Source organism: Melospiza georgiana, chromosome 3 (genome assembly GCF_028018845.1).
Source record: "Melospiza georgiana isolate bMelGeo1 chromosome 3, bMelGeo1.pri, whole genome shotgun sequence".
In the NCBI taxonomy this organism is placed as follows: Eukaryota; Metazoa; Chordata; class Aves; order Passeriformes; family Passerellidae; genus Melospiza; species Melospiza georgiana.
The window spans coordinates 38,955,952-38,980,766 of NC_080432.1; the positions used below are offsets into that span (position 1 = coordinate 38,955,952).

Below are 24,815 nucleotides of genomic sequence, written 5' to 3' on the forward strand. Positions count from 1 at the left end.
AATCAGAAAGAGTGGAATAAGGAGAATTTTTTTGCATTTTGATGTTTCAAGCTATATAGCAAGAGGGTTTTATGGCAAAATTGTAGTCTCCTTTTCATTTAATATTCAGATCACCAGTTAGGCAAAGCCCTGCACAAAGTAAGGGAATTACAAGGAATACACCCTCCTACTGCAGCAGAAGTAACAGAACAGCTTTGTTGGTAGTGCCTTGGAATATCATAAAATATGTCATGGATGAAGCAGAGCTTTTTCTTTAAGAGTTTAAAATACTTAGGCACTGGTAAATGAGCAGCATGCACTATCAGGAGATGATAAGAGGCCCTGATTTGAGGCAGGAGCCTATGCACACATCAGTCTGACTGCTGCACTATCACCTGCTTGGATGAGCCTCCTGACAGAGCCTGCTCCCAGCACCCACAGCTCATCCCACCTCTTGCTTGGCTTGTCTTTAGCTTGGCACAAATGCAGCTGTCTCAACTCCTAAATTAGCTGAGACTGTGACCCAGAGACCAGCATTTGGGGTTTAATGCATCTGTGACAACTAGAAAGCAAATTCAGCTTTTAACCAACCCTGAATACAATATATACAATACTACAGCCAAGTGAAGTCCATGACAAGCAATTATTGCCTGCTTGTTTTGCAAACTGTACAGCTGTAAGATATCGTGTTTACAGCACTTAGGAAATTAGGTGAGAAGTTTCAAGGAAAATGTTTGCAAGAAGCAACTGACATCTAACAGAGAACTTGGAGAAAAAATCTGTGCAATATACAAATTCTTCCTTTATTCCCTTCATGTTACTGGAAGACAAAAACCATCCCTGACTCTGGCATGCACTGCTACCCTCACAGTAGAGCATGAGCCCGTGGTTTAGTGTAAAGGGTGCACTGCTGCTCACACTGTAATTCAAATGCATCCCAGCAGCTGCACAACATCACTTTGTGACAATTTCTCAGTTAACCTTTGGAGAGCTCTAAGCATTTCTGTTCCTCTTGTTATGTCATTACCTGTATCAACGATCTGGCATCATCCACTCTGCCTGCAGTGATATACTGAAGGAAAAGATCTGTGACAGGTCTGTACATTCCACACTGACTGGCCACTCGTTCTGCCATCGCACCAACTGCAAAATGATGAGAACATGAGGAAAAGCTTGGGTTGAAAAGCTGCTTTTGCAAACTTCACAGGCATGATTTATGCTGACTGAGCAAGTTTTATGTGTAATAGCTCTTTCATAACACCTCTGTCGAGTCAGAATATTTAAATATCATTGCAATTAACTTACATTTTTCCAAAGCTGGTTCTAATCCTTCCTCAGACACCTTTCTTAACAAATAGGAAATACTTCTGACAGCTTGATCAGGATTCTGTGCACTAGAGATAAGCAGAGGCTCAAGGTATTTCACAGCAGCATCAAGGTCATTGCTAGGAAAAGAGATTGAACTGGCTCAGTTTCTGAAATCAAGATTTCTAAACCTAAAGAAGCAATTAAAATGAAGATTTTGTTTTCTACATCAAGCTTGTATTTACCAGGAATAGCTGATGAAAAAACATTGACCAAAAGAAATTATTCGCTCAGATATTGTAAACGTGAAACAATTTATGACTGAATGAATAAATCAATTAATAAGTCACTTTAAATGGCCTTTGACCTGTGCAAAGTTTAGGTACTTTGGACACACTTTAGTCCTCATTAAGAAAGAAGAGTTCAGCACTCTGCTTTAGGAAAATGCGTCCTGCAAATCTAGAAGGTAAAATCTAAACATTAACAGAGGATATCTGAATAATTAATGCATGCAACTTAAGTATTTTTATGCAATGTAATTAATTATTTACCTGATTTTTCCATGCCTGCCCTTTTGGATGCAAAAGACAATACTACATGTCATTTGGTCATTACATCTATTTGCTTTTAATCTTAAGGCTTAAATATAGCAAATGCTAATAAAATAATGCAAGAAGTATTCACCAAAGTGTAAACTCTTCTTCCAGCATTCTAAAAAGTTCAAATGACAACACCTCTTACCAGTCCACTGTAAAACCTAATTAAATTGAAAGAGAAAACTGAGCACAATGAATGTTTTTAGGTGAAGCAGCAATGCAGCACATGTAAAAGCTATGAAAAATGCTTTGAAAACTGAATCAGAAACACAGAACTACCAAAAAATGAACATTGTATTGGAAATATCAGTAAGAATCTGTTTTTCAGAGTTATAAAGATGAGATTACAAGGTATTTAAGAATATATAGAAGAATATAAATAAGAATATATTATTTACACTGCTCAGTCTTTTCATACATCAAGTTAGTTTTGGTATGGGAAAAGTTGGTGCTCTACCTGCATGGAAATTTATTTATTTATACTTGTCACCAAACTCCATCTTAAGAGCACAGCCTGAGTTTGCCACACTTTTATGACATGGAAATACAGGAAAATAGGCATATTTTAACACAAATAATGAAGTGTCTCTTCCATGTGAAGCATTTAATTTACATTCAAGTCCATGCACTAGAACTGTGTGCCAAGGACCACTGGGATCTGCTCCCTGTGGCCTGGCATGCCTGAGGCAACCAAGAATCTGTGATGTACTACAGAGCTCTACAGCTTTCCTGCCAAGCCAGGCACAGGAGGTCCACTCAAAAAAACTAGTTTGAAATGAAACAACAGAATATGGAGGATTCCTGAAGACAGGTCCCTGCAAAGTGTATTGGAGAAGCTGACCTTGCCCTCTCTCCTCCAGGTGCTTCCTCATGCAGTTTTACACACAAAGGATAAACCAGCAAAGTACCAATGTATCAACTAAACCAGAAATGCACACAGAGCACAATACTGAACAAACAGCTGAATCACTGGATACTAGGAAGTGTGGGGATAACCATGATGACTAAACTGCGGCCTAAAGTATCAGCCAAGCTTTTTCAGCTCTTACTGGAAAGACCTCACTCCACAGATACACATTTGGCTTTCACATTTTGAAGGTAAAGACAATAAGAGTTCAAGAATATACTGCCATTTCAACTGCTGGAACAGGTAGTAGATTTTTCTTTCCAACAAACAACAACAACAACAAAAAATACATATATTTAATACATATTTATATAATCCCTGGGTGCTATGTTTGATGAAGTAATTCCATTTTACTTCAGACTTCATAGAGCTTTTGATCTAACACCAAGGAAACACTTTACATGCACATTGGAACAAAAGTATCAAATTACAGCACCAAAAAAGACCTTAATGTTTCACAGTTATTATATCTCTATTTCATTCAATTTCCAACCCCAAATTTGTATGGGAGACAATACCAGAACAGAACTACACACTATACTCAACTAGAATTTCAACATCTGGGACACTGTAAAAATGGAAACAGAATGAAATGGATAATGCAAGAGATTTCTCAGCACATTGCAGAAAAGAATTAAATACACAGTCCTAGAAATACTTACCTTTTTGTATGGGCCAGTGCAATTGCATTAGAGATTAGTGAGTCAGGTAAATGAATGGATTTTGTGACGTCTCCCAGGATGTTTTCAAGTACTTGCAGGCTCTTTACATCTCCCTTTTCTGCCAGGGCATGAATGAGAGCAGTAGCTGCTGCTCTAGTAGGCAACACACCACTGTCAAGCATTCCTTTTAAAACAGCCAAGGCATCTAACAATGGTAAAGAAATAAGGGAAACAGAAATCAGACTTTAGTTCAGAAAGCACCATGCTGCTGGTATCATTAATCCTACCCATTAAAAATAAGTACAGAAAAAAAATTCTTTAAGCCCTGCAATCACTAGAGTGAATTCTAACTTGAATACATATACACAAACAAAAACTTTCAACAATAATTTAGGTTGAAAGGCTGTAATATCTCATAATAAGAAGTATTAAGCTACTTTACTTTCAACATTGAAATAATTTGTTTTTAACCAGCTCAAGGAAAGCAGGTGTGTCACAAACATCCTCTCTTATGATTTTGAAGTCCTGACTCTTTTCTTCCCCAAACCGCAATCAATTTCCTTCACTAAAAACAAAAAATGTCGTATATTTAAGAATAAATATAGCCTAAAAATGTAGTCCATTACAGAAACTGATGAATTACAATACTGAGATTTCTCTTTTTAAGTGTGCATGAAAGCTTTGTTTCCCCAAATTTAATTTTTAAATAGAATTATGGGATACAAGTTTCCTTGCAAGAACCAAAACCAAGAACTCAACCCTTTCCTCAGAAGCTCCTAAGATTATAGCAATTACATGATAAAAACACACAAGGTCAATCTCCTGTCCATCTGCCACAAATTCCCCAAACCCATAGCTGATGAAGTCACCCTCGTTTCTCCTAGCAGAATTCTTGTCAGTTACTGTTATCCATGAGCAAACACACACAGAAAGACATGCCCCTCTGGTAAAAATCTCTTATTCCTTACCAGCACAGGCAGGATTAATCACAGATGATAATTATAATACCAAGGGATAACACTCCTAGCATAATATACACCCACACGAACTCCACAGCATTGCCATTCCAATTCAATATGCAGGTACTGCAGAAATCAAGTAACTACCCTTTACACGAGAGGAAGCAAAAAACATCCTTTATGCTTAGGCTTCCTTCACAGGAAGTTTTTTTTTCTGCCCCATATTCTTCTTTTTAGGGAAAATAAGGAGCAATACATGGGGGGGAGGAAGACGCCCAACTTTTAACAAGCAATCTCAGAAGACATGCCAAGTTCCAATTCTCTCCTAACTAGGTGTGGGCCTCCCTCTAGCACAGAGTGCAACCAGCCTTCTCAAGAACAAGGACAGAAAAGATTTGAAAGCTCCATATGTGCAGAACTACTGCAAGAAGTAAGGTACTAGTAGCATAGTGGGTAATTCCGCAGGTAACTATATGCTTGTGGAAACCAACCATGCATCTTTCAAAATAACCTTCTACAAACTCTGCAAATTTCCTACCACCAAACCCAAGTTCTGACTGTAACCTGGTTTTTACCAAGTTCTTGCTAGAAGATATCAGAGCTCTTAGGAGTATACTTTAGTACCTCCAGAAAACCTTTTAACTGCACCACATTACACAGCAAAGAATGCTGATGAACTAAATGAGGTATGTAAGTGGTAAAAAGCAAGCAGGTTTTACAGAAATGAAAGCCATCACAGGATGTAGGTCAAATGGACCTCACCAACAAAAGACTACAAAAACACCATGCCAAAAATGTTTTGGGTAATTTGTGAGCTTTAGAAAATGACCTGTATGGCTGAAATACTGAGTAACTTGCATTTTCGAAGTTTCACTTAGACAAAGACAAGTAGTATATCTCAAAATAAAATAGAAACAATGATTAAATGTGACTATTCAATAAAATTGTTAGATAAAGCTTGTTCAATGCACAAGATATAAGAAAATATAATTATGCAAAGTAATGTAATTCCACAAGATTGAGAAACTTTGCATTGTGCAGAAAGTGAGATTTTTAGAGTACAACAAGGAAGAGAGTTGATGTAACAGGATTTAGTATGCTAGCTAAAAGAACCGCAGTGCAAGAGACTAGCAGGATATAGAAACATCACTGATGTTCTGAAGAAGGGAAGACTTTTGGCGTGCAACATTCAGGAAGAACTGGTAAAATTTATGGCATATTAGAGAAGAAAGCAGAGAAGATTTATGAGAATAAAATCAGACAGGAAAGTCAGGTGAAGGCCTTGAAAGCAGCAAAAAAAGATCTGCCAAGAGCAAAAGGAGCAATGGCATTCATCACAAATACTTCAGTGGGTGACACCTGCCAATGACATGAAACTGGAGACTGAATGAGGAAGAAGACAGGTTTATCAGCCACAGGAAACAAAGAGTAAAAGTGAGAAGACGTGTCCAAATGCTCATCTTGAGTATTTTAATGTAGCTGATGTTACATGGGTATGAGTTACTAGCACAGCTATGTATGATGGAATTAACTAAAACGTAATGATGTTAAAATCAAAAGTGGATTTTCTGAATTTGTACATAGCTGCTTTAATGCCTAAAGGTACTGACAAAAATATGTATCAACACTGTACTTAGGCTTGCATGTAGATAAAAGACATTGCCCTGCATGTACAACTACCTGCATGCAGAGTTTTCCTCCATCACAACACTTCTACAGCCCAACTACATAAGTAGGACATAACTCTGTGGAGCTGATCTCTAGGCTGCAAAGCAGCCAATGCTGAGGACTAAAATAAAACAACTGTAAACTTTATGCACCATCTTGTTGGGTACCCTTACGTACTCTTCAGCCACCATTTTCTTCACTATCATTGTTACATTAAAAAGAAAACCAAACAGAGTATTCTGTTACTGTTGGTATTGAGAACTATTAAAAAGTATTTGATTAAGTTTTTAAATCAATATTATAATCATTTAGTTCACAATCATGCACATTTAACAGTCAATTTAACTCATCTGGTATCTCACACAACCAACACAATATGCAAGAAACAACTGCTGGGAATTGTTTCAGATGCTCTAAAGTATGTTAATTTCCAAAGCAAAATGACTTGTGCTGTGAATTTTAACGCACTTGAAAGCCTGTACTTTCTCTCGTTCTGGAGCACAAATTTTGCATGTCTGAAGAGCTGTGATTCATCTTAAGAAAACCCATCTTGTGTTAAATGGAATGGAAACTGGACTAAGTGGTCAAATGACAAGTACATTCATATTCAAGCTGTATTATAAATGCATGTACAGTAATTTACGTCTCTCAGCTACCACAAAAGGCTCTTGATAAGCAGGTAATTTGCTAAATGGACTCCTTTATCCAAGTATTCGAAGGGCGTTACAAGAAAAATCTGCAGAGGCATTAATGTGACGTAAAGGTCAAGCATTGTGACATACCTTTCAAATAATCCCGCCTAACTTGCGATATGATGAGGAGGCTGCTGGCAGCACTGTTCAGTGTGAAGCCCTTGATGTGGGTCTCAGCACTAAAAGAAGCAGACATTTAGAAAGGAATTACTGACATGCTTCTGATACGATAATAAATGGTTGAGCACCAAGGTGAAATTATAAAAACTACTGTTCGTATGTTAAAAATATTGCTGCAAAATATCGACCTGGAGACAGCTTTTGTGTTATCCTGTCAATGGTTATAGAAGGATAATTTTTTTTTGCATTCTGACAGATGACAAAGTTGGAAGTGAGCAACAAAAGAAACAAAGTACAAGATTTTTTTTAAACAATCGGTTCAGATTCTTGAATGCTGACATATTAGATGACTAAAATAACTGCATGCCCTGCATTGTTCTGTTGTATCCTAAGCTGGATACTTTTTCTTCTTTTTTCAATAGTCACCATAATTATAAAATATAAAACTATTCTTTCAGCAATAAAAATGAAACATTTATTTTCAGCACTGTATATTTTAAACATAAACTAAAGCATATTATGAACTAACACCATATCATTTGGTTGATTAATTTTCAAATTTCTGTCATCTAGATGTATACAGGTTTTAAAGCGAACATCCTACATTTGCTGCCTTAGCCACATTAAAATTGTATTTGCTTATCAATTCCTTGTCTCCTGTAATACAAAACTTCATGTAAGTAGAGCAAAGACAGCCTTTACTTCAGTAACCCTGCTAAAGCTTTTCTAACACTCTGGAAATTAGTCAAAAGAGACTAACCAGCAATCACATCGGTCTTGTACTACAAAATGTTCCTGCTCCTAAATGACATATAGCCAAGCTCCATTTTTAATATATAAGGATAACTTTACAAATGTTCATTTCTAGATTACAAAATCTCAACAGAGCAAAGGGGGGCATTGCCATTTACCATATCAGCAATCAAGATAAGCCTCACTGATCATCTTGTGGCAAACAACTGAGCAGCCTACCTACTTGAACTTAGGGGATGAGCGGATTGGGAGGTAAGCAGGGTCATTGCTAAATTGTTCTCCTCAATCCCAAGAAAATCCTTCACATTGCACACAATATGACTATCCTCTCAGTCACTTTCAGCCTCCCAGGCTCACAAATGCAGTCACTGGACTCGGGATTTTCTTCCTCTCCCAACCAATCCCCTTAATCCCTGCCTAAGCACCCACTGCTCAGTTCCGCCTTTTTTTTTTCCCTTTGTCCCATCTGTCAAAGCCCTTAAGTCAACAATTCATGCATGAGACTGTAAATTACATATAACAAAGGATTTACTTTCTCCAATCTTCCAATCTTTAGTGTGATTAAATAGATGTTAGCTACTATTACAGAACTAATCCATCATTCCAATACTCCTAAATTTCTATTTAAAACTTCTTGGACTAAATGGAGTAAATATTCCTCAAAACAGTTCTAGAATGTGAAAGCAACTACACTTGGGTTGACCAACAGATCAGTAATGTTCTGGGATGTCTGGTGTTTGTTTCTTTCAAAGGCAGTGTAGGAGTGCCATTTACTTCTTCCACATCACTTTCTCATGGAAGTTTTTCAGTTCAGGTAACAGAGGGATATTTTGAAGTTATTGGATGTTTTAAAATTATTTAAAAAGTAGTTATTTTGTTGCCTATGCTAATGTACACAGTAAGACTATCTACATATTATTTACCTTTCAAATTGGCTTCAAACAGTCAAATAAGTAATTTGTATCTAAATTAAGGTAGCTGTCCTGTATTTTATGAAAATATTAGGAGCTGCACAAGTTTCAGACCACCACACACATTTAGGCTTTGTAGGAGTAATCTCTTTTTAGTATGAGGCTGGAAAAATTCTGAAGCATCCAGTAATGTGTGCTGTACACAGATTTGTTATTCCTCAATCACAGGCATGCACATCATCACTTTCTCTATTTCAGTGAATTACTTAGAACTTAAAAGCTTTTAAAAATGCTTAATATAAGCATAACTTTGTTACTAGAAGAAAAGCCACACAGATATGCCATGAACACAACCAATATGAAGCATTTTCTGTCTTGATGCAACAGTAAGCTGTCAGAAGCTTCTCAGATTGTCATTATTTGGCATTTCTAAGCTACAAGATGGAGTAGGAGAGTTGTGAAAAGCACCAGGGTTAGATAATAGTTGGCTTTGACCAGCAACCAAGAAGAAAATCTCTTATAAAATCCTGTTACTTTACTCCTAAACATCTCAAACTTCAGAGGCTTAACACATCTCTGACCTTTTCAGTCTTTCAAATGATTTTTTTCCCCTGAATTTTGAATTTATGTACTACACTTATCTAAACACTTATCTAAAGTGACAAATCTGAATCCCTAAAATACTAGGAACAAACCACCACTTTCTTTCTTCTTTTCCACTTCTTTTCCAGTAATTTTTCAAATTACTGCTGGAATTATGCACTACTTTGTGCATCTTCCTTACAACTGTTTGAGCTGTGGAGCAGGAAAGCAGTGTATCCATGTACAAATCTTCAGTACAATGTTTCAAGCTTCTTCCCTGAAGAACATTCCAATACATTTTAGATACTTGAGCATTTTCTCTGAAACAAACTACCTAAATTTTATCGGTGTTCTTTGTACTCCCTAACACATCTCCCCTCCACATTCTATTTGCAAAGATTTATCAGTTACTTGCATTACAGGGAGATCAATTTGATAAACTGATTTAGTTTTCTCTAATATAAGTCATATATCCTGCAGGCACAAACATTACTTATCATAAAGCCCAGTTGCTGAGAGCCATTTGCAAAAGGACTATTTGTTCTTCTGAAAGCAGAACTCCAACACTTTTCCAATGAAAGACATTTCTCCAATCTAAACACTTTTAAAGAAAACATTAAAATAATCAATATAATCTTACACTAGACTGTTCCTGGACATCAGAAATTAATTTGGCTCTAAAAACTTTTTACAGTACTCTATACATTAGGTAATTCACCTACAGGCATTCCCAAATCCACTGTATTCGTTCAGTGAGCACACTTGATGACAACCAACAGTCTTGTTTTAGTTGAATAAATTGAAAGACTTAAAACCCTTAAACGTAAATTCTTGTTCTTCTGAACTCTACACTGACAAGTCAGAACCCTTTAAAGCCTATAACCTGACCAGAACACACGTTACAGGCAATCATTAAAGCAAGGGCTGTATCATACAACTCACTAAAGGTTAATTCGATTCCTTCCCTTCTAATAACTTGTGACAGCAGGTTGGATTTATTTCAGAAGTGTAAGAGTTGGATCTAAGGTTTATGGTCATCTCTTAGCCACTGGCATCACAGTCAAACGTACCATTTTGCATTTGGCAGGCAGCCAGCTGCCAGGGAGTGTGGGCAGGGTAAGACAGCAGCAGGGACAGGCATTCAGGGGAAGGCTCACAGGCAGCTAAGTGAAGGAATCTTGTCTGTTTGGATATTGCTCTAAAGAGGAAAAGGCAGACTGCCAGAAGGGTAGACTTTCAACTCTGATGCCAAGTACATTTGTTCAGATTGTTATTTGAAATGAGTTATTAGCAATACACACTGTCACTCTAGTACCTTTTTAAAAATGTGGCGTATCGCCCTATGAAACACTGAACTAGCTGTGGTATTTCTTACCACAGCTCCTAATCACTAGTCATGACCTGTTTTCCCATTAAAAGATAAGGACTCACCTGAAAATGATCCAGAAATTATTTAAGCCCTCTCTCTAAGGCAGTAAAAGTCCCCCAAACAAAGAAAAGCCTTACATGCGTTTCACATCAAGGGCTTCATCAAGACAATCCTGTGTTAACAACGCTTTTACAAGGATGTCACAGCAACGAGAATGAGACTCATCCTTCTGCATTCTCCTGAAAATATTGTAGGCCTCTAAAAAAAGAGTAAAAAAGCCAAAAGGAAATGTCATACTGAAAGAACATGGATCACAGAAAGAAATCACTTGTTCACTGAAAAAGGTCCATCTTAAATTTATGTATCCTTTGCTTACATATTTAAGCCCAGAGCTGCAGATCACAGCTTGCTCAGAACTGCCTGTATATAAAAAATCAACACACACTTCTACAGGAGAAAAAGTTTGCCACTGCTCTTCCTTTATATGTGGCTGTTGCTTCAATATCAACACAGCTGGTTAGAAGGGGAAGACTCAGGATTTTTTAAAGCAACACCTAATTCTGGGGTATGCAGTTACAGTGTCTGGTGCATGATCACAACAGTATTTAACAAATAATATAGGAGGCGATTCCAATATGGGGAGATCAGATTATTTGGCTACGACAAGATTTATACAAAACATACAATTTACAAATATACAGATATTTAGCAAGTAAACTACACTGCATTTGTTTGACTGATTAACAGTTTTATTTCATGCATTCACAATAACTGTCAGTGTATGAAAAGATGTTACCAAAAAGGGGGAAAAAATTATAAGCACAGTTTTCAGTCATTTATTTTTCTGAAACAAGATTATGCAGCTATAAACATGCAGCTAGAACTGCCATCCACGCTGTAACATATGCTAGAAAGCTGTGTTAAGAACCATAAATGACCTTTTACATCTAAACAGTGACTGCATGTATATTTTAATGACTCATGAAGTAATTCCTTTGCTAGTTCAAATCACAGCCACAGTAACCCTTAAAACTTATCAGAAATAGTTGGACTATCACCACAAATTTCACAGATAAGCATTAAGCTTTTTTCTTCTACTTTGAAAGTAAAGATAATGACAACTCAATTGAATCTTAATGTCATAAGAAGCGTTATACTAATTGCACTTAGTACAGCAGGTTATGGAATTTTAATCAAAACTGTTGGTATGCCTTTCAGTTTGCATCTTAACTTCTTTAGCCAACAAGCATATACAAAAATCTCCTGAACTGCAGGCAAAGAAATGCATAAAACTTATTATTTACATCACACAGACTCCTACACCAAGTTAGAATTACCACAGCCATGCATAATGTACTCTGTATGCTTGAAACGTTGTTAAATATATATATGAAGAGAAATAAAGGGTAACAGCATCTCAGTAAAGATTAAATTAACTTCTGTGTATTTCAGTTTCACAAGAGAGTCTGACATTACAAGAGTGACTGCACTGTCAACCAAAAGAGCAATGAACAACAACAGGACTACATAAGAAAAGTCCTGAAATCCTCCCCCACTTTTACTTAGAGGTCTGAAGTTAGTTTGGCCTGCAGCAATGTGATTGATGAACTCTCTTGCCTGCTCAGATGCTGATCACTGGATCCACTGCTCTGAAAGCTGAGGTAGTAGCAGACCAGTAAACACAGTCAACAAAAACAATACCCCTCTGACTGGTATAACCTGCTACAAATGCAACTAATTATTTACAAAAATGTAGCTGACTGGTGATAGGTTTGGCCTTTCTGCTCATAAATGTCTGTTTGAATTCTATTTTTTTAATGACAAAATTTCCTTATGTTTTCCTGCAAAAGCTTTGCTGTCTTCAGACTGAACTAGGATTTCACCCTGTGTTTAAATATTACTTTAATCAGTTGGGTACAGAAATGGACCTGGCCCCTAGTGGTCAAGATGTCGGGTATATGTTACTAACAATTATCAGAGTCCATAACATTCTAAGATCTCCTTCTACAAGGAAATGTATTTAATTTTCAGGTTTTTCTGTAATGACTACTTCAATGAAGAATTAAAAATATTTCTATCAATTTTGTTGTGTATGTCAGTCCTATGACCATCCTGTTCAGATTTTTTTCTTAACTTCATTTTGCATGTTTGAAGTATACCTGGATCAATTTTGAACTGAGACATATCCCTGGATCAGGTATTATCAGCTTATTACTTCTTCAGAAGGCATCTAAAATTATTAAAATATATTAGCATTCAAAAGAGAAATTTCTTGGTTTCAAAATCATATTGTGCTATACCAGCTATTTCAAGCAGAGAGATTTGTTAGAAAAGTGACAACTTGCCAAGAAAGTCTCAGTTCTCAAGACAGTCAAATCTGTTTCAGTAATTGTGACTGTTTGGGATATGTGTTACACGATCCCCTAGAGTCAAGTTCTCACACTGAGAAATCAAGACAAAGATGAAAATATGACTTTGCATAAATCAAGCACTTTGGAGAACAGATTATCAAAACGTGTCAGACTTGGAAAGTTCACTGAATAGTTACATAACTAGATTGAGTTAATCTTTTTCCCATCAGAAAGCTGCCCCATTACATTCACACCAAAATTACATGATACTGTTATATAAAAAAAGCAACAACTCTTTTTTTTTTTTTTTAGGTTTTTTCTAAGGCCAAGAGAACAGTTTTCCAAGACAAATTGTTTTCCAACATAGTTGGAACATTTTTTCCCCTTCATTTTTAATAGCTCTTGACCACCTTCTCTCAAATATTGCACCTTTAAATAAAAGAATATGCAGAAGTGATTTGTTGCTAAGTTCAATATCTGAAGTCATCACAGAAGTATTATTTTATATTTTTGTTTTAAACTAGTCTCCCTGTCAAGTCTAAGGCAGCTATTTAGTTTCTTCCTGCTATTCACTTGATCATTTATGATATCAAAGGCACAGGACACTTTCCCAGTGAAAATGTCATGAAGCACATTCCCTTGATTTCATCTGATTTTCAATGACAACATTTCTTCATTTCTCATCTTTTTATGATACCCAACAGTTAGCAGCATGAAGAATTTCCTGAAAACATGATGTCTGCCACAATACATGATTCATAATTTCATACACATAACATGGTACTGCACTCCCAATATGCAGAATGTCCAGACTCAACTCTGGACTACTAATCTAAATAAACTGAATATTTAGACTGAGTAACTCTAGATGGTAATTTCACTAACAATGTAACTTAAATGTCTGAATGACTGATACATTCTTCTGTTAAAACTCAGAGCTTAAAAATCTGTGTCCAACCCATAATATATACTGATTACACTTAGAGAAGAAAATTACTAGGTGTCTTGCATTTATAAATCTTCCTCATTCAGCAAATATAATTTTTAAACCTACTGAATTCTATTTTCTATACCGCTTTCAACTAAGGTGCCTATTTATTTACTATAATATAAACAAAGAAAATATGTATTTCCAGAACATTCAAATGCTCTGCACCTTGTTAAATACTAGAAATGAACTGATTGGGACCAAGGCTCTTCTCGGTGGGGCAGAGCAATAGGACAAGAGGCAATGGGCAGAAACTGATGCACAGGAGGTTTCCCCTAAATATGACTTGTGCTGGTGACTGAACTCTGGAACAGATTCCCAGAGAGGTGTTGGAGTCTCATCATTGGAGATATTCAAGGATCCTGTTCCATGTGCTCAAGGGTGAGACTGCCTGAGCAAAAAGGCTGGACCAGATGATCCACCTTTCCAAGCTGAGGCATTCAGGGATTCTGTGATTTCCTCCCCATTTTGCAAGGCCCAGTAAAGCTATTTCTTCTACTGTCACTCTGCTTTGGAATGAGATGGATAGCGATGGATTTCCAATGATTAATCACAGACCAAATCAAAGGAATGGCACTGAAATATACTCTGCTCTTCTATATACGAAGGCAAAGGTCCATGCAGAAATTAATTCTGTTTTTCGCAGAAACTGGGAAGTTTGCACAGAAGAGCTCTGCAGTTAATTGAAACCTTAAAATTAACATGGCAGGGGAAAAACCCACAGTGGATTTCAGTTTACCTTTTGCTTTATTTTTCTTGCAAAGCATCTGTATTTTCAGTTCTTCCCCAGTAGAAGCACTGCTGCTATCTTCAGGCCTATCCTTTAAAAGAAGCAAACATTTCAATTACTGTAATGATATCTGTTAGTGTTTTTAATAAGAAGAAATATATTCCTAAGTGTTGTTAACTAGGAAAGTTAAACTCGACTTACCTTAGGTATCTCAAATGGAACAACCTGACCATTTTTCTCAAATATATCAGCAAGTAAGATTAGTGTCTTCTCACGAGGAACAATATTTTCTTCTTGAATTTTAGTCCAAATAGCTTCAGCCTTTCCCCAGTCCTTGTTGCTGTCTGAAACAAGATAAAAATCTTCAGATAAAAGCACATTTAGAATATGCATGCATATCTAAGGTAATTCAAAATTATGTCTTTGGAAAATAATCCATCAATTAATAATGTAAATCAATTAATCATGTACTTCTGCTTCATACAATCATCAGTTTGAAGTTTTAAACTATTTTAATACCTAGAGGATGCCAGAAAAACCCCCCAAGGATTGTATGGATTTTCAGATAAATGAGAAATCAGCTCAAAAGTAGTGCAGAGGTGATCATCCCAGCTCATCAGTTCTATTGTTCTAGACTGTTCATTTAAATTTATATATGCATCACTGTACACAACTGCAGATAAACAGAAATCTGGACTTCATGTAAGAAAATGCTTAGCTATCATCTAACTACCTACAGCATGTGCTTTGCTGTTGCCTTTACATTTTCTAGCTTTGCAGTCACCAATTGTGAAGCATTGATGACTCTCAGTCACTACTGATTTACACCCTGGTAAAAATGAGCTCTTTAAAGCAGAAACATCCTTCTCAATAAACTGCCTTGGCATTTCATTCAAATCAGGTTTTGCTCTCCTGCTATACATGCAAATCTTGTAAATTTTTCACCGACTCGAGTCAGTCTGTCCTCACAAGCGCACAGCAAAGGGCAGAAGGTGACATTTCACAGCTACAGCAATGGAGTATTGGAGAATGAACAAATACTGGATCAGGCTGTTCAGAAAGGCTCTCTGATCTCCACTGCTGAAGGCACCCAAACCGTAGCTAAACAGGCTTTGATGTGATCTGACTTTGGAGCTATCTTAACTTCAGGAAAACTCCTGAGGTTTTCTCCAGTATAAATTATTCTGTGATAATCAAATCCTTGTTTTCAGCTTTTTTGATTACTGCCTGGACTAGATGGTAGGGTTTTCTTTATATGCTCAAAATAGATCTGAAGTTATGATTTTGGTACACAATAACAGTCCTGCTGTAGTTGTGCATGGGGCAGCTTTGATAGGTAATCTAAAATGGTTGAAAGCAGGATTATGCACGGCTTTTGTCTTTCATGGTGACAGAAACCCACAAATGTTTTTCCACTTCTTTGAATAGATGGAATTGGTTCTGTCTTCTGAAAGAAGACTGAAGATTTTGCATGACAGAATTTGATGAATTGTATCTTCTTAGATTCTCTTCCTAGCAGGCACACTGTCAGACTTAGTCACTGCCAGAGGTGAACAGGATGAGTGGAGAAATAGGAAGGTTCTCTCCCTGTTGAGACAACATTGATTTTCAGGCCTATTTGATTTTTGATGGTGAACCAGTATGTGTAAAGCCAGACTTAAGTAACAGTGGTTTTCTTTGAAGCTTTCCAAGGCTTCAGGAAATGAAAAGCAGCAAAATTCTCATGGGGTCTCTGGTCGCATTTTTTTGTGCAAGTACTCATGCAGTAGGGAAGAGGGCTGCATCAAGTCCCACCCAACCAAAAACATACATAGAGAACAGCCTAAAATTATTAAAAATTCAAAAGCAAGTTTTCCAGACATATCAAACATCTGTAACAGGTCAATAATATACAGATATATGTACATACTTTACTGAAGTACACAGAAATCCCTACAATGCTTTATGTCCCAATTTACTGTGTAGTGCTCCATACCCAATAGTGCTCCATATCTAGTCTGAATACAATGTATTTTTTCAGTACCTTAAAACAAATCTCAAAAATTGTAATCCTTTTTAATACAGTAAAATACACTGAATAACAAAACCAACATAGACTTAAAAAACACAAAAAGAGGAATGAAAACCTCATAAACACATCCTCCACTAAGTCTGCAGCATAGAAATGAAGTTTCAGTTTTCAAAACTGTTTCATGACAATAAGCGATGCAAAAGTTAGGTTGTGGCTTGGGAAAAGTAAGTAAATTTTAAAAATATATGCACCTTGAAGAACCAGATCCAATTACAGGAGACCCTCAATTTTTACCAGTTATGAAGATAATAGATGAACAGGATTTCTTCTCTTCTCTAAGCACATTGAAAGCCAAACACACACACACACACTATACTAACTAAGCGTTCAGGTCTGCAGATGAAAAAACCAAACCCCTGCCGTCTCCTCCCCCACAAGATGCCTCAGAAATGCTAGCCAGACTAATTGTGTATCAAGACACATCTTCTCTCCAGGGTTATGTCCCATTTCCAACCACAAAGGAAACCAGATCAGAAATATGGATAAGGTCTTGAGCTCACTTACCACACATTTGGAGCAGGTGGTAGTACATCTCATCTCTATCGCACTCAAACAGATTTCGAGTTGATTCTACCAACTGTTCCAAAGTTTCCATCTTCAAAAAGAAGAAAGAGCTCAGTTATACCTCAGCCAAACAATTATTTTTCTATATATGTGTCCATATATGCTGCGTGCATTCAGCTAAAATAGTATTTAAGTATACACCAGCATTAAGTTCATCTCACCAGCCTGTCATATGTCCTTTCACAAACAAAAATCAAGTGAGAAAATACTTCAAAACAATTTTTCCTGGAATAAAATGACAGTTCCATAGAACACATCATACAAGTCATACCTGTTTATTTAATATACACTTTTGTGCAAACCACTTCAATCTTCCAGAGTGTGCTCTCAAGCCAGGAGTCTGTAAAATATTTCCACAAGAAATACATTACTGCACATAGAACATTCTAAGGGAAAATAAACATAATACAGGTATTCATAAAGAAACTTCATAGCTATTGTTTGTTTTTTGAAATCTAAATGAAAACATGATTATTTGTGAACTTGTAGTTAAGTTGCATTTAAGAGACATAAAAATTACAGTCATCTTATTCAAGACAGTCTCCTTTTTGGTTGAACACTGCTGAGAGAGTTCATTTAAAATACATTTCAGATGAACTGAAACATTAAATAACTTCTATCATCACATTAATAGGGTATTATTGCTCCTACCTAAAGTAATCCTTTGTATTACACCTGGTAAAGAATTACACCAAATATTTCTAAACTGTCTTCACCATGAAATATTTGTTTTCAGCACCACTGCAACCTAGCAGCTAGAGAACCACATTTCTGAACTGCACCATCACCATTTGGTGACGCCAATATACTGTACAGATACCAGCTACAGGAACCACAGGGCATTTCCTACTCCAGAACAGAAGGCTCTAGATTTACTCCTAAAGCTAAGACACTCAAAGCTTACCCTTATGTGTGCATACATAGAGGAACTGATGTGTAATTGTCAGCATGCCACAGTTCTTTGTGTTACTGACTTTTCCAGGTTGTGAGCCTTTGCTCATTCATTCCTTTGTTGTTTCAAGCAGACTGCAGCTACATGGTAGCTACACATGCTCAAAGGAAAGGTTTCAATCCTTGAAACTCCATCTGGTATAGAAAACCACATTGTGCCTTCCCAGCACCATATACCATAATCAAAACAGCAGCTCCTCAACTTAAGTAAATTCATAAATAAAGATAGGAAAAGTCAATTTTTTTTTAAGAGATACATCATACATTCTACCTACTCATGTCCAACATATTTAAAAAAAGGTTACAACAAAATGTGTGCAAAGCATCCATAATTTTTACCTCTTGGCTTTCCCTCCCATAGATACTTGGATTTCCGGGCTTTATACTACCTTGTCTTAGCACAAATATAATTTACAGAGTAAACTCTGTTTTTTATTTCAAATGTCCAGATTCACATTAGGCTTAAAGTAATTCCAAGGAAATGTCTGTTCACCCCTACAGAGAAACATGCGTTTTGACTCTTGAAGGCTTTTAGGTTTTCATATTGTAAGAAATCTCTACAGTTTAAATGTGACGTGCAAGTTAAAAATTTGAATGCCACTTTGCACAAAAGAGGCAGTTTGAACAAAATGCTGTGAGAAATATTAAGTTTCAGTTGCAAAACAGTGGAAACAACTACTATTGAAAATGTGAATTTACCTTCTCTCTTTTAAACAGAAATTATTTCCTTTTCCCATGGTCTCCAAGTGCAGAATTACTACCCTTGCCTCTTTCTGAAATAATTCAGCATACACCAGAAAACCAGCATGCAAAATTTCAGTGAAAAGTCTTAAATTTTGCTAAATATATAGCAAACAGTGTTCTGCAGAGTAAATGTTGGGCCACATAATCCTACCAACTACCCAACCATTCTATGAAGTCAATGCAAGGGTTTGCTAAAAACAGGATGCTAATCCCATAGCTCCTCAACATGGAGCATCTCTGGGTGTTTAGCTGTACTGTTAGAACAGTCTCAGCCCAGAAGGTTACAGAAAAATTGTGTCTTCCCACATATTCAAAGTGGTATATATGAACACGGCTTTCCAGGTACGTGCTTTTTTTCCAATTACTTGTTTGTTTGGGTTTTTCCCCTCCTCACAGTTATTTATACTTATAGGTACTGTTCAGTGCTTTTTTAAAAGCTACCAAGCAGTTTCACATAAAATATGCTGAAAACTAAGTCAAGAATTAACATCTTACACAACAGGCTCTTGATACACAACAGGCTCTTGAAAATGAAAAAGAAAGAAGTATGTTGCCTGCATTTGTAGCTAATCCTCTTTAGGACATGGTAAAATTCAAATGCTGAATTCACTTACAACTTCCAATATCACTGCTGATCCGAATGCCAATGAACTCAACAGCTCGAAAGCTACAAACTTTTTATAGTAAATCCTTTCCTGTTCAGAAATGATTGATGTGTCTGTCACTACAAGGACAGCTGAGTTATACAACAGATATCCTTGTGTTTCATTTTGAAATTGAGAAGTGTTTTCACATACTGCAGGTCTCAATCATCAAAAGAACATCTAGGTCAGATTAACTAAATCTCCAGGGCTTGCCTGATAGTCCATATTTGCAGCTTATCCTTTACAATCTTAGGGAATTTTAAACATTGCATTTAGCAGCAAGCAGTGTTTCCACGATACAGCAGACTGAAATAAAGAATAAGAGAATGCAAGGAATAAAGAAAAATTAAGTAAAAAACTACAATCACTCTTCCAAATTCCTATTTACAATTTCAATCTTGCTTGTTTCAATGGACTAAATTAAAAAAATACATCTATATCGAGTCTTAGTGGTTTCTTTGTTTTCTTGGGCTTTTTTGAGAGTCTCATGCAATTCATCCAGCATATAAACCAAACACAGATTTCTGGCTTTTACATTCTTTTGAAATAGAAAACAGTTGTACTGTACTAAATCAAACCTTGTTATCCTCTCTGTAACAGTAACAACAGGAGAATATAAAATGTCAGGAAACACAGCAATACTTTCCCTTTAGTGCTCTTCCACTCTCCAACTACCTGAGGTTGAGTGGATTATTCTAGTAAGTTATTTCTCTTCCATGTGCTCTTCTGGTTCCCCTAAAACCCCTTAAGATTTATTCAGAAGATCTTTTGGCAATGGGTTGCCTCCACCACCTTCTGCAGAGAGCAACCAAAGTAAACCACTTCTGACTGCTTTCAGTCTAACTTCTACTAGCTTGGATTTTGTATTAGAAGACAATATACAACTGATTTTTCTTTAATATCTCAATTTCATACTAATTTAATGATTAGTATATAAAATAATTCCTTGACTCTTCTCTAGGCTGAGCAGAATTCAGCTACTTCATTGCATCTCCTACAGAAATCAGCCCAGAGTTTTGACCAGAACTTACATGTGATGTGATTCTTGGGGTGTCCTACACAGGGCCAGGAGGGGGACTCGATGATGCAGATGGGCCCCTTCCAACTCAGCATATTGTGTGATTCTATGAGAATTACACTTATTCTACACTTACACCCATGCCAATTTACTCACTGATTCTGCACCTTCACACACAGAAAGGAACACTAACCAGAAAGGGATAAATATGCTGCATCTTTGGAAGAACTCTTGTGAAGAAGCAATAAAAATCATTCAACAGTCCTAACACACTGAGAGCATTTGATTTGTTCTCCTCCTTCTGAGAACCAGTCAGTTCAGGTGATTGAAGGGGTCCAATCAGCAGATTTTCTGTACTAACAGTTTTATTTGAGCTAATTTCTACCTATTACAGCTGAAAGAAAACAGATTGTCTGGAAAAATAGTGACCTGTCAGAGAGGAATCTATGAGATGTTCTTCCAGATTTTAAAATAACAATAGAAATATTCAAGTTCTGTTTACCTTAGTATTCTGTAACTGCTACAGCCAATAGAGCCATACTGGTTTTTTACTTTCAAAAAAGCTTTTCTAACAAAAAAGTTTTAAAAATTACAGAAGACATATGAAAATATTTATTTACTCCTCTCCACTTGCCTAAACCAAACTTTTTCTTTTTAAACACAAAACTTACAGAGAAAAACCACAAAAGACAACATACAGACCAGAAGTTGAGTCCTTTTCAAAAAGATGACTTTCAGCAAACTAAAAGTTGAGAACTGCCCCAAAACAGTGCCACTTTTGCTGGCTTAGGTTGCATAACTGTTTAAAAACCAGCAGCAGCATTTTTCATTTGGCATATATGTGACACGAGATGGAGAGCTTCTGTTTTAACCTTGCAATGCTGCACGTTCACAAATGACCACTGTGCCTGTTTGGCAAAATAATTCTTACATATAGCAGTCAACTTTTTCTAGCCTTTCATAACTGCACTGTGAATAACACATCAATTCTAACTATTCAAGTTTAACCCCAACCACCTTACCCAGTTTACATTTACTTCAAAATTTCTGCATTTTGTTTGCAAAAAGTCCAGTCTTTTCTTAGGGAAACAGTTCTACTATAATCACTAATACAAACATATTGGAAAGAAACTGGCAAATTTTATAGAAGCCACCCATGTTGCACTTCCTGATGGTGTTCTTTGGAAGGACAGATCCATTCATTCCTCTCTTTGCAGCTGAAAAATCCAGTAATAGTAAGAGACAGCTAATGCTGCTAGAGGAAGAAGAACATTTCATGAAGAGTTACATCAGCAGCAATAAGAGACTTATGCTACCAGTACCAGAACCAGTTACTGAGATTGAGATGCCAAAGCAATGTCTTGCAGGAAAATGCTTTACTCCTCCAAGCAGACAGCCTTGGGCAGACAGCTATAGGAACTGATGTGTGTCATTCCTAACAGCTCTCCCCAACATAAGCACCATGGAAAACAGAACACTTGATGGGAAGTTCTTAATTTAAAGACAGATTTTTCCCTGATTCCACAAAAATGTCTAGGAAAATCTCACTAATTCCATACAGCTTTAATGAAGCCTGGAATATTTTTGCATAGCAGGTTATTTGAACAAAGTTGTTTACAATATAAACACTGGATGTTTTCCTTGAATCTTCTCTTAGGTTAAAACTTGTAGCAGAAGTCTTCACTTCTGCTAAGCAGTAGGTGCACCTCTTAATCAAAAGAATATAAATAAAATTTCTGTACCTCATGTAGCCATCCTAGTCTATAAGTGTTGACTGAGATGGTTAAAACTATTTTAAACTTCTATTATTTTTTCCTCCTGCTAAACACTCCTTTACTTTCAAATAACAATGCATGAGTTTTTTAAAAATACCAATTAACATCTTTATATTATTTTTAAAAGTAATCTTACATCTTGAGTTCATATGTATGCAGGCACATCACTTTGCTGTATTTCTCCCACTATAGTCATCATTGCAAAGTCCAAGTGAAGTATCATTGTTAAATATACAGGAAAAAAACCCTATTTTGATTATTGGCTCTAATTTTATGCAATAGTCCAGAAGCTCACAAAAGATCCAGCTTTAGAGATTGAGCGATCTAAAAATAACCTGTGCCTCAAAGAGCATCCTTTCCTGTTGCAATCATACCAACTGCCCAACAAAACACATTAGTGCTCTCCTAGCTCAGCTATTATTTAAGTCATTGTGCTACCAGGATGGCATTACAGCTACGGCTGTTTATGGCTGGCAATGGAAGCAATACTTTTTCTACAAGTTCATTTTCCACTTTGAAAGTAGTCTTCAATGACTTCAAAAATGGCTTTTTTGGTGATAGCACAGCATGACACCCTCACTCACTTCACTCTTTCTAAACAAAAGAAAACCTTGCAAACTCTCTAAAAAATGAGTAATTTCTTTTCTTCTTATAAGCAACTTTGCCCAGAACTAAACATGACTAAACAAAATACAACCCCTATAACACAGAATTCTTTAAAGAGAAACTCATCCAAAATATGTGGACTCTTGTTCAACTTTTTGGGCAAGAGATAACTGTATGTAAGCTTGAAAACAATGATATCTGTACCTTCAATATGTCTACTTTTCATGTTTGATAATGAGGGCACGTACCCTAATGCAGTACTGCAATATCGAAACTTATGAGCTGCTCCACTGCAAGTCATGCCTTCAAAGCCTGCTCAGCTAAAGTGTATTTGATATTTTATTTGCAGTACCAGATAGTTAATGAAAGACAAAGGGACACATGCCTACACATCTATCCTCACTAACTATTCTCCTGAGACTGATGAGAATTCAAGCTATTGCTCTCCTCTTCTAAAATCACACAAGATGGCAACCAGTCAACTTCTACTAGGTCAATTTTGATGTAAAAAGCAGCAGAAGTTGACAGTAAGAAAATACAAAGTTTACAGTCCCCACTGGTTAAGTTTGTACTGCTGGTTTGTGGCTTTTTTCTTCCTACATATGTATTTGCTTCAAAGCTTCTGTCAGTTTCACAGTTCACTGACTTTACCAAGGCAAGAATCTGTTGAGTAAATACTCATGATTTAATTTATTTCACTTGAAAGAGAAATACACACGGCTATATTTTAGGTAAACCTGGAGAAAAATGTCAGGCAAGTAGATTATTTTCCAAAAATACTAAATAAAAGTAGGATAGAGTTCTACAACTTTATTGTTCTCAAGACAAGTGAAACTGATGTAGATTTAATCACTATTGGAATATTCTACATTTACAGTAAGTTTTCCAAGATCAATTATGCGGTAAAATACTATTACAAAAAAAAACAAAATCAGTAGACATTCCCAACAATAACTACACTGGAAGAAAAGGTGACACAAAAAACACACAAAAACTCTGCTTAAAACAAATTCCTCAAGGTTATCCTAGACTCAAAACAGAGCAAAAATTTGCTCTTGGCCTCGTAATGTAGTTTTACAGTGTATGATGAATGAAAAAAAAAAAAAAAAAAAAGCACTATAAACCTCTTCCTTCTAACACAAAGTCCCAGGAGCTAAGAAAACAAGCACAGATCTTGCCATAATCCCACATTCTGAATGCATTACTGCCTTCCTTTTGGGAAGGAATTTTTTCAGTAGTCATCTCCTTTACCAAATTTACTTATTTGAAACATATCCCTTCCCTGTAAGAAAGGAATACTTAGGAACTTCTGAAAAATAACGTGCACTGAACTAGTAAGCACCCCATTTTAAATTACCCTACATACATTGGTGCATGGAAAGAAAATCCAAGTTCACTAATAACTAACTGTATCAGAGTCCAGTTACAGAAGGAGAAGTAATGATTTTACTGGACTAATAGGACTCAATAGCAATAATTTAAAAAATTAATCTTTTCTTGTATAGGGCTTGCATGCTTAAAAGCTCTTTCCCCTCTGTCTCAGTTGTATATAGTTAGTCTAATAAAAGCTATGGCACCTCCTACCAACTATTCCTAAATCTCAGACCACCATTATCTCATACAACCTTGTTCACAAACATTTAAATTTTGTTTAAATCATGTCCACTCTCTTCTCAACAGGACCAAAATTAAGTCTTTGTAAATAAATTCAGAGACTAGATATAAACCATCACTAAATTACACATAACTGATGCACCCCCTCACTCCCCCAACCCTGCTGTCACAAATCAAGAAAGCATCTTCTCCTGGTAGTTCATCTCCAGCATAAAATCAGGATGCAATTTTATGATGCAGACTCTTAAAAAAAGCA

At 36.3% G+C, this 24,815-nt stretch overlaps 1 protein-coding gene across 1 annotated transcript in view; it reads right to left on the bottom strand.

The window, feature by feature from the left end:
• The window catches only part of LRPPRC (leucine rich pentatricopeptide repeat containing), an 86,753-nt gene that overhangs the window by 7,887 nt on the left and 54,051 nt on the right, over positions 1–24,815 (bottom strand). Inside the window, exons 26-34 of the mRNA XM_058021089.1 lie at positions 17,479–17,547; positions 17,148–17,238; positions 14,774–14,916; positions 14,582–14,663; positions 10,641–10,761; positions 6,859–6,947; positions 3,450–3,654; positions 1,285–1,424; positions 1,007–1,122 (exon numbers count right to left, since the gene is read on the bottom strand). Coding sequence (XP_057877072.1) covers positions 1,007–1,122; positions 1,285–1,424; positions 3,450–3,654; positions 6,859–6,947; positions 10,641–10,761; positions 14,582–14,663; positions 14,774–14,916; positions 17,148–17,238; positions 17,479–17,547 — 1,056 coding nt within the window. The remainder of the gene's footprint in view (positions 1–1,006; positions 1,123–1,284; positions 1,425–3,449; positions 3,655–6,858; positions 6,948–10,640; positions 10,762–14,581; positions 14,664–14,773; positions 14,917–17,147; positions 17,239–17,478; positions 17,548–24,815) is intronic.